The sequence below is a fragment of the Xyrauchen texanus genome, chromosome 50, assembly GCF_025860055.1.
Source record: "Xyrauchen texanus isolate HMW12.3.18 chromosome 50, RBS_HiC_50CHRs, whole genome shotgun sequence".
NCBI classification, from domain to species: Eukaryota; Metazoa; Chordata; class Actinopteri; order Cypriniformes; family Catostomidae; genus Xyrauchen; species Xyrauchen texanus.
The window spans coordinates 17,487,734-17,502,520 of NC_068325.1; the positions used below are offsets into that span (position 1 = coordinate 17,487,734).

Below are 14,787 nucleotides of genomic sequence, written 5' to 3' on the forward strand. Positions count from 1 at the left end.
TGCTGTACAATAGAGAAAATGAAACACAATAATAAAGAGGAAAAATATAAAGAATAAAAACAATAAAACAGCATATACATAAGAATCAGAATCAATCAACATCCATCATTTAAACATTTTCAAAAGCTAAAGAATAAAAAAATTATTTAAAGGATGATTTTAAAATAGATAACGATGAAGCAGACCTCACGTGATAGAGGAGACGATTCCAAAGTTTTGTCCGGCCACAGAAAAGGCCTGATCACCCTTTACATCGACAATGGGGGACAAACAAAAATAATTGATTGGAAGATCTGAGCTCTCTGGATGGAGAGTAAGGGTGTAAAAGAAGCCCTCTACGTTGTGAGTAAATCACTCGTGTATGCCAGTAAATTTCACACTACGCGACCAAAAAACTTCTGTTATTAGCCACTGCCAAGTAAATATTAACATTTCACTCGCCAGTGATAGAGTTGTGTAGTGTGGAAGCACAGAGGCCATTTTACTGAATAAAAAGCAGTTGATTAAGAAGCTGGATTCAGCCTCGTCTTTCCCTGCATGCTGTCTCATGAGCGTGCAGGAAAAAGCACTTGTGTCTCCTTCAGTTGAACTCTGAGCATGTCAGTGAACCATACCGCGGATGTCACAAGAGCAGTTCTCTTGAGATAGTGTGAAGATGAACCACTTCTCAAGGGCTTTGATGTGCACACTGTCTACAGAGGCTTGCGCCAAACTCCCATGAAAATATAAACAAGGTGTAAACGTATTAATTTTGTGAAAGCAAAGCGCTCCGGTTTCACTTAATGGCCATGTAATGGCAAATATCTGTGGTCATTGTGGGTTTATTCACGCAGTGTTAATAACAGGCAGTGAGACAGAGATGCCCTACTCTATTTCTGTGGAGATGATAACATCCAAGAAACAGAATCTCAAAGTCTTCCTTCAGAGAAATAAAGGCTTGAGAGTTAATTAAAATAACTTAAAATAATGTGCGAAAGTGAAGAATTTAAGGCAGAAATATTTTACTATTGCATAATATAATATAATATAATATAATATAATATAATATAATATAATATAATATAATATAATATAATACCTATACAGGATGGCTGGGTTACAAAAGAAGCAAAAGAAAACAAACATCCAAGTAAATCAGACAAATAAGAGAGATATATTTTAGTTATTTAGGCATATTTTGATAATTAATATATTATTTTAATTATTTAAATTTTATACTTTTATATTTGACTGTCAATCATACGTTTTGAATATCGTCATATTCGTGAAACACCTAAAACAGACAATGAATCATCATAGCCCTAAAACAGGCAATTAATCGTCATAATCGCAATTATTTGTTTGACAATTAATTGTCAGCCAAATTTCACAATCGTGACCCCTAATTTTCATTATTCGGTTCCTACCTTGTGAATTGTTTTGTTAAAAATGTGTACGAAATTTCAAACAGTGACAGCAGCTTGTATCGTTATTAAAAATGAGATTTTATGACATAATATACATAACAGGAAGCCAGTGAAAAGATGCCAACATGGGGGAAATATGATCCCTCTTTTTTGACCCTGCTAAAAACCTGGCTGCTGCATTTTGAACAATATGTAAGCGAGATAAAGCAAATTGAGATAGGCCAATGTACAGTGAATTGCAATAGTCTAGCCACGATGTAATTAGAGCATGGATCACAATTTCCAGATCTTTACCAGAATGGAAATGTTTTAGCTTTGCAGTAAATCTGAAATGCAAGAAGCTTCCCTTAATAACTAAGGGAACTAATTTGTTTATCAAAAAGAAGCAAAAAGTCAAAAATTATCCCAAGATTAACTTTCTTTTGTACATTTGAAGAAAATGGACCTAACTGGACTTCCAAGACAGGAGAGGAAATCAACATTGCAAAAAAGTATTTGCCATCCAACTTTTAATGTCTTCAAGGCATTTCAGCAGATTCTCAAACAAGCAGTTAGTGTCTGGTCTAACTGGAAGGTAAAACTGGGGGTCACCAGCATAGCAGTGATAAGCGATATTATATTTCCAAAACATTTAACCCAGTGGAAGCACATAAAGGGAAAACAATAATGGACCTAATATGGATCCTTGAGGGACACCACAAGATAAGGGGGCTTACGTAGAGGACAAAGTACCTACATTTACAGAAAAGGTCCTATCTTTCAGAAGCCAATCACTGCAAGGCCAGACCCTGGGTGCCAACCATACACTCAAGGCATTTGAGAAGAATGTTATGGTCATTAGCATCAAACGACACACGATCTGAAACCGGACTGAAATGTGTCTAAAAAATTTAAAGTGTTCAGGTAAGAGTGAAATGTGAATACACGACTCTTTCCAAAAGCTTGGAAATAAAAAGCAATTTAGAAATTGGCCTGTAATTACTTTGTATTGCTGAATCAAGATGGGGTTTTTAACAAAGGTTGCATAAGTGCATGTTTAAAACTAGCTGGAACTGGTCCATTAGCTAGGGAGCTATTACTGTAATTATAGCTGTCACGCTTGGACAAATTGTCTTAAAAACATCTTTGAAAAGATGTGCAGGAAGAACATCAAACTTGTAACCTGAACATTTCATCGTTGAAATTACATCAGCTAGCTGGGATATGGAGTCTGAGTGAGACAGACAGCTGGCAGGTGGAGATAAATGTGGAAATGCATATTTTTTTATTTTGTGAATACAGTAATATAATAAATGTTCACAGGTCTCTGTGGAAGCATTGGGAAAGACATTAGTAACAGGGTTTAAAACCGAATCAATTGTCTTAAACAAAGCTTTGTGTCTATTTGCATTATCAGCAATACATTTTCAAAAGATCTTTGATTTTGACTCCTTTACTGATGTTTGATAATTAATTAAACATGCCTTTAGAATATCGGATGAGACCTGAAGCTAGTCCCTTTTCCATTTTCGCTCCACTTTTCTACACTCTTGTCTGAGAGCGCAGGTGACATCATTTATCTAAGGCTGGGAGGTACCCTTTACTCTCCTTGGCTTAAGTGGAGAAACACTGTCAAGAGTAATAGAACCCAATTCATTAAAAGCTTCAACCAAATGTTCAGAGATCGCAGAGAGACTATGAATCCCCGGGGTTAAGACACGTCTTAGTCACAAATAAAAAGTCTGGTGAATGAGACATAAAAAAGTTATTTGGAATAAAAGGTTGATTTGATATTGACCTTGCATTCACTAAGGCCATCTTGACTGTATCAGAATTTGTACTCTTATGAGAGCTGATTTAAAAAATGGACTCTCCGACGCTCATCGCTTGAACCAGTGGGGAAAAGCGACGTGTAGACCAGATAACCGGAATGTGGTTTTGTCGGGGGAGATGGCCGGCATCCTCGAGTAGATATCCTGGCAAGATCCCTGGTGGACATACCGGGGGCGACGTGTGATACCAAGGGTAGCACAATGATTGTAGACTCCAACGGGAAGATGGTACGACGAGTTCAGTCGCTGTAAATCCACAGTAGAGTAATAAAGCACCATGTTGGGAAAACAATAAAAACATGGGCCGGCAAATAAGCACCAATTTCCTCGCTTTGGACTGACGAAAATCAGCGGCCAAGCTCCAGCAAGCCAGAGCGATCAACAGAAGACAAAACATCGTTGGTGGCCCATCTACATGAGCAAGATTCAATTTCCATGCAGGCCAGAACACCTAGGTAGGCCGGTCAAATCCGAGCATGGTGATGCAGTGGGAGTATTGCATAGATCTCAGACAGATGAAAAGTCAATAGTCCATAAAAATTCACGAGTGGTCACTTCAAATGGGATGCATAAAATCTCTCTAAAATTAACATCAAAGAAAGCGGGGAACAGCGGTTGTCAGACACGGCAACATTCCCTCAAACCAGAAGCCATGATGCGTGGGGATGAATCCTTGGGTGTTCTGAAGTTCTGTGATGTTTGGGTTTTTACTTAAATGCATTTAGCTAGTTCACCCTTTCCTACGAGCAGTCCGCAACCTCCTTCCTTTAGAATCCACACATGTTCTTTCCATCCAACTGTCTCCATGCAATGGTCTACAGGTCTGGAGCCAGTCAGACCGGTTCTGTTATGGCGCTCGCTGTCTGAGAACACACAGGAAGTTGGATCAATGAATTGTTCACTATATACAGTCCACATCTATTGGAGTATTGGTCTAAAAACAGACCCCTGCTCTGTTTCCTTGGAGACATGCAGTCACTGAAGCCCTGACATTTGACTTCACTGTTAATTCCCTGGTGGGTCTGTCTGCTTGCCTGCGGGCAAAACATGTCAGACAAATATATTTCTACATGTGTTTGTGTTTAGGTTAGTAGAGGATGTTTGTACAGTTTGTGTGTGAATACTACAATATTAACTACATGGGCTCTTAAAGGGATAGTTCACCCAAAAAAAAATTATTCTTTCGGCTGTCAGTGTTAGACATCATCTGCTGAACATGTGCTTTATGTGCTTTTTGAGCTTCAAAGTTAGAACAATATTAATTTGCATTGTAAGGACATTGTATGGATTGTATGCTATTTTGGGTGAACTATCCCTTTAATGGATATGAAGTAAAAAGTAAGACATAACATAAGAATCTGAATTTATTCAACCAGCACTACAATCCATAAATTGTCATTTCAGGGAAACGTGACCTTTACCTGCTCAGAGCCGCAGCTTGTGTCTGCCACTTTCTTGAGCTCCAGCAGCAGTTTCCTGTCACTTCCTGCGGACGGTGTAATGGACGGAGCCAAGGAACAACTGTCTGTGACATTTCAGTTCCGAACGTGGAACAGGGAAGGGATGTTACTGTCCACCTGGCTGAGGAGAGAGACTGAGAGACTGCTGGTGCTGCTTGTACATGGGCAACTTAGACTTACACACCACAGATCAGCTCTGCAAAGCTCAGACATCGTCATAGGTGAGATATTGTATGGTGTTAGTTGTGTTACAGTGGGGTCCAAAAGTCTGAGACCACTAATGAAACTGCTTTTATTTTGCATTTTGTGTGCAACAACGGAAGCAAGAAATTGAGTGTCTGTCTGTCTGTTTGACACAATATCTATCTATCTATCTATCTATCTATCTATCTATCTATCTATCTATCTATCTATCTATCTATCTATCTATCTATCTATCTATTTGACACAATATCTATCTATCTATCTATCTATCTATCTATCTATCTATCTATCTATCTATCTATCTATCTATCTATCTATCTATCTATCTATCTATCTGTTTGACACAATATCTATCTATCTATCTATCTATCTATCTATCTATCTATTTATCTATCTATCTATCTATCTATCTATCTATCTATCTATCTATCTATCTATCTATCTATCTATCTATCTATCTATCTATCTATCTATCTATCTATCTGTTTGACACAATATCTATCTATCTATCTATCTATCTATCTATCTATCTATCTATCTATCTATCTATCTATCTATCTATCTATCTGTTTGACACAATATCTATCTATCTATCTATCTATCTATCTATCTATCTATCTATCTATCTATCTATCTATCTATCTATCTATCTATCTATCTATCTATCTGTTTGACACAATATCTATCTATCTATCTATCTATCTATCTATCTATCTATCTATCTATCTATCTATCTATCTATCTATCTATCTGTTTGACACAATATCTATCTATCTATCTATCTATCTATCTATCTATCTATCTATCTATCTATCTATCTATCTATCTATCTATCTATCTATCTATCTATCTATCTATCTATCTATCTGTTTGACACAATATCTATCTATCTATCTATCTATCTATCTATCTATCTATCTATCTATCTATCTGTCTATCTGTCTGTCTGTCTGTCTGTCTGACAATATCTATCTATCTATCTATCTATCTGTTTGACAATATTTATCTGTCTGTCTGTCTATCTGTCTGTCTGTCTGTTTGACAATATCTATCTATCTATCTATCTGTTTGACAATATCTATCTATCTATCTATCTGTATGTCTGTCTGTCTGTCTGTTTGACAATATCTATCTATCTATCTATCTATCTATCTGTTTGACAATATCTATCTATCTATCTATCTGTTTGACAATATCTATCTATCTATCTGTCTGTCTGTCTGTCTGTCTGTTTGACAATATCTATCTATCTCTCTGTCTGTCTGTCTGTTTGACAATATCTATCTATCTATCTGTCTGTCTGTCTGTCTGTCTGTTTGACAATATCTATCTATCTATCTGTCTGTCTGTCTGTCTGTTTGACACAATATCTATCTATCTATCTGTCTGTCTGTCTGTCTGTCTGACTGTTTGACAATATCTATCTATCTATCTATCTATCTATCTATCTATCTATCTATCTATCTATCTATCTATCTATCTATCTATCTATCTATCTATCTATCTACCTATTTGACAATATCTATCTATCTATCTATCTATCTATCTATCTATCTATCTATCTATCTATCTATCTATCTATCTATCTATCTATCTATCTGTTTGACACAATATCTATCTATCTATCTATCTATCTATCTATCTATCTATCTATCTATCTATCTATCTATCTATCTATCTATCTGTTTGACACAATATCTATCTATCTATCTATCTATCTATCTATCTATCTATCTATCTATCTGTTTGACACAATATCTATCTATCTATCTATCTATCTATCTATCTATCTATCTATCTATCTATCTATCTATCTATCTATCTATCTATCTATTTATCTATCTATCTATCTGTCTATCTGTCTGTCTGTCTGTCTGTCTGACAATATCTATCTATCTATCTATCTATCTGTTTGACAATATTTATCTGTCTGTCTGTCTGTCTATCTGTCTGTCTGTCTGTTTGACAATATCTATCTATCTATCTATCTGTTTGACAATATCTATCTATCTATCTATCTGTCTGTCTGTCTGTCTGTCTGTCTGTTTGACAATATCTATCTATCTATCTATCTATCTGTTTGACAATATCTATCTATCTATCTATCTATCTATCTGTTTGACAATATCTATCTATCTATCTGTCTGTCTGTCTGTCTGTCTGTTTGACAATATCTATCTATCTCTCTGTCTGTCTGTCTGTTTGACAATATCTATCTATCTGTCTGTCTGTCTGTCTGTCTGTTTGACAATATCTATCTATCTATCTGTCTGTCTGTCTGTCTGTTTGACACAATATCTATCTATCTATCTATCTGTCTGTCTGTCTGTCTGTCTGACTGTTTGACAATATCTATCTATCTATCTATCTATCTATCTATCTATCTATCTATCTATCTATCTATCTATCTATCTACCTATTTGACAATATCTATCTATCTATCTGTCTGTCTGTCTGTCTGTCTGTCTGTCTGTCTGACAATATCTATCTATCTATCTATCTATCTATCTATCTGTTTGACAATATCTATCTGTCTGTCTGTCTATCTATCTGTCTGTCTGTTTGACAATATCTATCTATCTATCTATCTATCTGTTTGACAATATCTATCTGTCTGTCTGTCTGTCTGTCTGTTTCACAATATCTATCTATCTCTGTCTGTCTGTCTGTTTGACAATATCTATCTATCTGTCTGTCTGTCTGTCTGTTTGACAATATCTATCTATCTGTCTGTCTGTCTGTTTGACACAATATCTATCTATCTATCTGTCTGTCTGTCTGTCTTTCTGACTCTTTGACAATATCTATCTATCTATCTATCTATCTATCTATCTATCTATCTATCTATCTATCTATCTATCTATCTATCTGTTTGACAATATCTATCTATCTGTCTGTCTGTCTGTCTGTCTGTCTGTCTGTCTTTCTGACTGTTTGACAATATCTATCTATCTATCTATCTATCTATCTATCTATCTGTTTGACAATATCTATCTATCTATCTATCTATCTATCTATCTACATGTCTGTCTATCTATCTATCTGTCTGTCTGTCTGTCTGTCTGTCTGCCTGTTTGACAATATCTATCTGTCTGTCTTTCTTTTTTATTTATTTTGTTCTCATTCTTTTCTATCTATCTATTTATCATCTGTCTGTCTGTATGTCTGTCTGTCTGTCTGGCTGTTTGACAATATCTATCTATCTGTCTGTCTGTCTGTCTGTCTGTCTGTCTGTCTGACAATATCTATCTATCTATCTATCTGTCTGTCTGTCTGTTTGACAATATCTATCTATCTGTCTGTCTGTCTGTCTGCCTGTCTTTCTTTTTTATTTATTTTGTTCTCATTCTTTTCTATCTATCTATTTATCATCTGTCTGTCTGTCTGTATGTCTGACTGTAATAATATCTACAGTATCCATTCATCCATCACCTTTGTTTTAAACATTTCAAAATCATAAAACTTTTTTTGTTTTCAAGGTTTAAAATAGATTTTGTGTTCATGATTTACAGTGTGGCAACTGTGTATGTGTGGGTGTGTTACATTTGTTTCTAGGCAACTTATTTAAAACAAAATTTAGAGCATATATCTAACAAACCTTAGTAAGATATTTTTTAAAATGTTAAAGATAGACTCCCCTGAAAACAAGTCTTATTATCTTACAATTTTTCTTCTCAAGTAAATTGAAGTTTTTTTTTAAGGATTTTTAATGATGCTTGATATTTTTACTAGAAAACAAAAATAGTGAATTATGAAAATATTTTTTTCATATTTTCAATATGAATGCACAGTAATTGTACAGTAATTGTAATTGACAGTAACAACCCCCAACGGATAGTAGTATATGTAAAATTTTTTGCTTATCTTTATGTTTCTGTCTCCACCATACAAGGACATAAACAAAATCAAGCTCCATGTGCACACATTCCCCATAAAAGCATTTTCCAAGAATTTAAACAGGAATTTTAGATGTTTAACACTCTTTTGGCAGACATACCTGTATGTCGACTGAATTTTGGATGCGGTTTGCCTGGCAGGCTGCCACTGCAGACACCAAACTGATTCTCTGCACATCCCTCTCAAGGGTAATGGAGGATTCTCTACCGAGCTGACATATGCAGATTAACTCGTTCAGCTCCAGCGCCCAAACCCCAGATCTGTCAATCATTCGCCGTGATTAATGTGCAGCATTTGAGGTGTAACGTCGCTTTGTGTCTTCCTCTGCCAGGTCAGGCGCTGAGTGATGGCCAGTGGCACACCATGTCCGTTAGCGTGGGTGGACTGCAGGTGTCTCTTTCGGTAGATGATGAGCCACCGTCGACCTTGCTGCTGAAAGAGACGGCACAGCCTGGGAAGAGTGTGTTAATTGGAGGTTTGGTGGTATTTTATAATTAAATGCATTGGTTGTGAAAATTAGCCAGTGGTGTGAAGTGATGTGGATCGTTTATGTAAAACTGCATTGTGTGGGCTGCTTAATCACCATGTCTATGATTGTCTCTATGATGAAGGCGTAATCACTAGCATTGTGTTAAGAACATGTAAAGAACAATGATATGTAATGTTGTGTTACAGAACTAGAGTACAGAACAAAAGAAAAGTAGTTTTGTAAATATTTTAACAGGCTGTCCACCAACATTAGCCAATCTGGGATGTCGGAATCCAACGCTGGCCTATCAAGGCTGCATTCGCTCTGTTGTCATAAACAACCACCCAATCAACCTTTACCTGGTGCAACAAGGACTGCTTGGAAACTACAGCAAAATCCAGGTTGACATCTGTGGCATTCGTGACAGGTATAACTGTTTGATATTCTTTTTGATATGCAAATAACAAGTACATTTTTAAACAACTGATATTAACTCATTATGAGATAATGCGACACAAACAAGCACAGCTGCAAAATAAAAAAAAGTGCTATGTTAAAATCCATGCTAGTGATTTTCAAGCTAATTGGCCTTCACCTTTTTTGCATAAAATCTTTGGAAACCTTGCCTAAGAGGACTGATGGTTTTTGTGTTGTTTATGTGACTAAAAACAAACCTTATGCAGCTGAAGTTTATTTAACAGTGGTATATTCTGGGTGAGCACAAAAGCCGTGGGCATAATTTTGAATAGCATTAGCATCTGACAAGGACGCAACCTTTGTTACACTCTTGTTCAGTGTTTGGAAGATTGCAATAAATTAGAAGTAATTATCAAGCTTGGGAAAGAGAGATTCCGGATATTATTGAAAGAGAGAGCTGCTGCTTTTAAAGGTGGTATTTACATATGTGTGTGTGATGTGGGTAACATATCGCTTTGTCTTGCTACAGTGCATTTGTATGCGTGTTCTCCTTGTGCTCGTGACACCACAGCGCTCGACACTGTTGCTTGCACTGTGAGCAATATAATGACAGATTTGAATGGATAGAGGGTATGAGCAGATGAGACAGTTTCTCCATTATCCTCCATCCCTCAGCCTCCTGGCCTGTTTTCTGCGGTCTACTTTACAGCACACATGTACACACAAGTGGAAGATAAACACGGAGGAATAAAGATGAGATAGAGTGCCCGAGAGAGAAAGAGAGAGCTAGATAGGTTAGAGTAAGAGTTTTAGAGAAAAAGAAAGCTAGTCAAAGGAAGGAAGGATGAAAGGAAGGAAGGATAGTTGGAGGAATGGATGAAAGGAAAGATAAAGGATGGAAGGATGAAATAAAAGATGATCGAAGGATTAAAGGAAGGAAGGATGAACGGAAAAATGTATAGATGAAAGTTAGATAAGAAGGAAAGATGGAAGGAAGGAAAGAAAGATGAATAGAAGGAAGGAAGGAAGGAAAGTAAGGAGGAATGGAAGGAAGTAGGGATGGACAAAAGGAAGGAAGGAAAACTGAATGGAAGGAAGCAATGCAAGATGAAAAGAAGGATAGATGGGAAGAGGGAAGGAAGAAAGGATAGATTGATGGATGGACAGATGGAAGGACAGAGGGATGAATGGATAGATGGAAGGAAGGTAGGAAGGAAGGAATGGAAGAAGGGGTAAAAGGAAGGGGTAAAGGATGGATGGATGGATGGATGGATGGAAGGAAGGAAAGATGAAGAGAAGGATGGAAGGAAGGAAATATAGTTAGGCAAGAAAGAGAAAGAAAGAAAGAAAAGGAGGGAGGGATGGATGGATGGATAGAAGAAAAGATAAAAGAAAAAAGGCAAGATGAAAAGAAGGATGGATGGATGAATGGAAAGAAGGATTAATGGATGGAGCAAAGAATGGAAGGAACAAAGGAAGGAATAAAGGATGGATGGATAGATTGAAGAAAGAAGGGATTGAATGAAAGAAAGAAATATGAAAATAAGGATGGTAGGAAGGATAAAAGAAAGGAAATCTAGATGGATGAGAAAGAAAGAAAGATAAAAAATAAAAAAGAACAAATGATTGATGGACAGAAAAAGGAAAAAATTTAAAGGAAAGAATGTTGGATGGATGGAAGAAAGAATAGATGATAGATGGGAGTAAGAAAGACAAAAAGAGAAGGATGAAAGTAAGAAAGAAAGACACTTAAGGAAGAAAGAAAGCTGGCGTAAGAGCATTAGACAAAGAGAAAGCTAGAAAGAAAGTTAGCCATGTGTGGGTAAGAGTGTTACAGAATCTAGCCAGGGAAAAAAAGAGAGAAAGAGAGAGAGGGTGAGAGATTATAAATTCTCTTCCTGTCAATCTCGTCTCTGCGGGTCTTTCTGGCAACATACGGCACATTCTTCAATGAGCAAATGCTCAGACCTGGCACCTGGGCAAATGACTGCTGGCAGAGCCGGCGTGGGATGAATTGTGATTTTAGCTCTGCCAACACGCTGTGAAAGGTCCAGGGGAAACGACATTTCCAGGCACGCTTTCATGACCCACTCAGTCTGATGCATCCTTGTCAAACAATATTTGAGATGCTTTTTTGACCAACCGTCACCTCAGAATCAAAACTGGCCAAAACGGTGTTGACAAATTTAACACTGCACAAGAAGCCACGGTGACCCATATGGGTGACTCATAAGTAAAATTGAAACATACTTGGCACGTTTAAATTTAAGGGGTCTTATGTTTATTTTGATTGGTCAGTAAGGAGCACCCAGAGTAGAGGCTTGGTCACATTTACCTTTGCACATCTAAATGTGAATCCACTCTTTAAGGAATTTCGCCAGATGAACTTCTTGTGGCACTGAAATTTCCCAACAAGAATTTTGCATGTGGTTCAAGTTTGGTGTACTTTCACTTGCATATTTGCGCCATTGACCAACAGGAGGTTGCTTGGTTTAGCAGTGACCTCTGTGTCGGCAGTGGTACTTACATACATACATACCTACACTGAATATTCGCAATGGACAAGGATTCTTTATAACGTCCCTCTCCCAGAGTATAAAGTGCAGCATTGCTTAGCAAGTAGATTTTGGGGTTTCGCACTTGCTTAACATCCGTCCATACCTCCTTATCGACATGTCATAATGACATGACATACATTTTAATGAACACTATCATTATGGCTGTCAAGATGAAGGAAAATACTTGTAATTTGAGTCCCCGTTTGAGTACCAAGGCTGTAGAAATGTGTTTCTGTTTTTGGTTCGGTAAAGCTTATCAGATGTAGAAAATCAAGATAACCAAGGCAGTTATAGGTTTTGGCTGTCCTCTAGAGTAAGTGCCAAAGTCATGAGAAGGTGCAGTCCTCCGCGATGACCTTTGATCACTATCCTAAATCATTTATGAAGAGCTAGTCTAGTGTACTTCACCTCAGACACACTTTTTTTATCGCTCTATATCTTGTTTTTTTGTTGTTGTATTTTTTTCAACTTTCTTCATCTCTTTATCACTCTGTCTAACCTATAGCTAGACCCCAAGTCCCTGGCGTGGGCCAGCTGAGTTCAGTTTGATACATCCAGGAAGACAAATAGAGATTTGGAAAGCGGCCACTGGGCCAAGAAGCCAAGGCTCCTGCCAACAGCCCCCCTCCCATTGCCCTGAATAGAGCCCGCAGAGAGGAGGTGGTTTGTTGGCGAAAATATGTTACTATCCTCCGTGATCCAGACATGTGAATCATTTTTACACGCATTTTCTTTTCACATATTGTTTGTGCATGCACCTGCCGTTGGCTTTGCTAAAAAAAAATCACAAAGCAGTCGTTGGGCAAATGCGTCGAACACGTCCATATGGACTTGCGGTCAAAAGTGTATACTTTAAAAGGTTGAACCATGCATGAGATGGAACAGCACACGGAAAAACTAAGTATACCCCAGCCTTAAAAGCCAAAGTATACTTTGCACAGTGAAACTGATAGAAATTTAGTTATCAGCACAGTATGTGTGGACCATTTAGATTTACATTTACGCATTTGGCAGATGCTTTTATGCAAAGCGAATTACAGAGCCCTTATTACAGGGACATTCCCCCCGGAGCAACCTGGAGTTAAGTGCTTTGCTCAAGGACACAATGGTGGTGGCTGTGGGGATCGAACCAGTGACCTTCTGATTAACAGTTATGTGCTTTAGCCCACAATGCCACCACCACTCCCCATTTGCATACGTCGTCTTTGCATATTGTTGCCGCATGCATTTGACTGTCCTAAAATAGTATCACAAAGCAGTCGTAGTGCGCATGCGTTGAATGCATCCATGGGATCATAGTCAAGAATATATTTTCAAAGGCTAAGTGCTGGACCGTCTCACTGAGAAACGAAGTAAACCCTAGCCTTTAGGGTTTGGGATCTGAACAAACCCCTTACGATTTTTACCTAGCAGCAGATTAAATAAGTACAAAATGTCAGATATACAATGAAGGAGGAATCTGAGCCATTTCTAGGGACCAGAATATCATAGAGACTTAAAGGCTAAGGTATACTTTTTCATAAGTGGACAGCGGGACAAAGTTGTGAAATTGTCAGTCAGATGTTTTTAAATCAAACTGTTTATAATGTTTCCAGGAGTGTAGGTTATTCATGTTTTTGAGACGTTACAGAAGTTACATCAGAAATTAGCATAATTAATTCAGTTTCAAAGTATTGGCCAGCATCATCCAATCACTGTCAACCATCTTAAAATAAATTATACATTATAAATTCTGAATCTATGTACTGATTATAATTGTCCCATGTCTGCCAAACATGTTGAGTGGTCCAAACATCATCTGCAGCCTGAAACTGAACTTTTGGTCGGATGCTCCCTATTTAGTGAGTGACTTAAACTCCAGTGTGCTGTCTGTCTGCACTGGTCTCAGAACAGTTCAAAATACACCCATGCACTCCATATAAAGCCTCTGAAAGCAACATTTTTCAACTTTTGGATGAACCGATTCAGTACCGCCGCTCCCTATAACAGACTACGCAATCTGCGTAGGGCACCAACTCCCTAGGGGGGCACCGTCTTACCCTAGGAGGGCAGCTGAAAGTACACCGGCTGCCCTTACTCGCACATTATGCGTTATTCAAGGACCCGAAAGCATTTGCAGAACACAGATGATTGTTTCACGCTCATATCACGAAAACCCCTGCGTAGGGCATCAATTTGGCCAACGCATCAATTTAGCCAACGCCGGCCCTGAACCCATTGATTCTCAATGTGATAATGCACAATAATATAGGATTTTTAAGGAAAACATGTGCTAAAGTAAACATTAGTGTACATTGCGTTTAGCAGCGTGGTTGTAAAGGGATTAATGGAAAGGAGGAGGTGAGAACCGGCTTCACAATATAAATAATATTTTAATTATAAACTGAACAAAAAAAACACAAACACACACTGGTGTCAGGCAGCTGCCCGTAAATATCTCTCTCTGTCGCAACGCCATCTCCAGTCGGCCTTTATCCCTCTCAGAGGCTTGATTAGCCTGATTAGGGGCCGGGTGTGCAGAATCACAACCTGGCCTCGCCCTCCGCCCTGCCACAGTGGTGTTTC

General features: G+C 37.7%; 1 protein-coding gene across 1 annotated transcript in view; it reads left to right on the forward strand.

Annotated features, from left to right (window-relative positions):
* The window catches only part of cntnap5b (contactin associated protein family member 5b), a 62,165-nt gene that overhangs the window by 19,161 nt on the left and 28,217 nt on the right, over positions 1-14,787 (forward strand). The window contains exons 8-10 of the mRNA XM_052123738.1: positions 4,622-4,898; positions 9,110-9,253; positions 9,503-9,674. Coding sequence (XP_051979698.1) covers positions 4,622-4,898; positions 9,110-9,253; positions 9,503-9,674 — 593 coding nt within the window. The remainder of the gene's footprint in view (positions 1-4,621; positions 4,899-9,109; positions 9,254-9,502; positions 9,675-14,787) is intronic.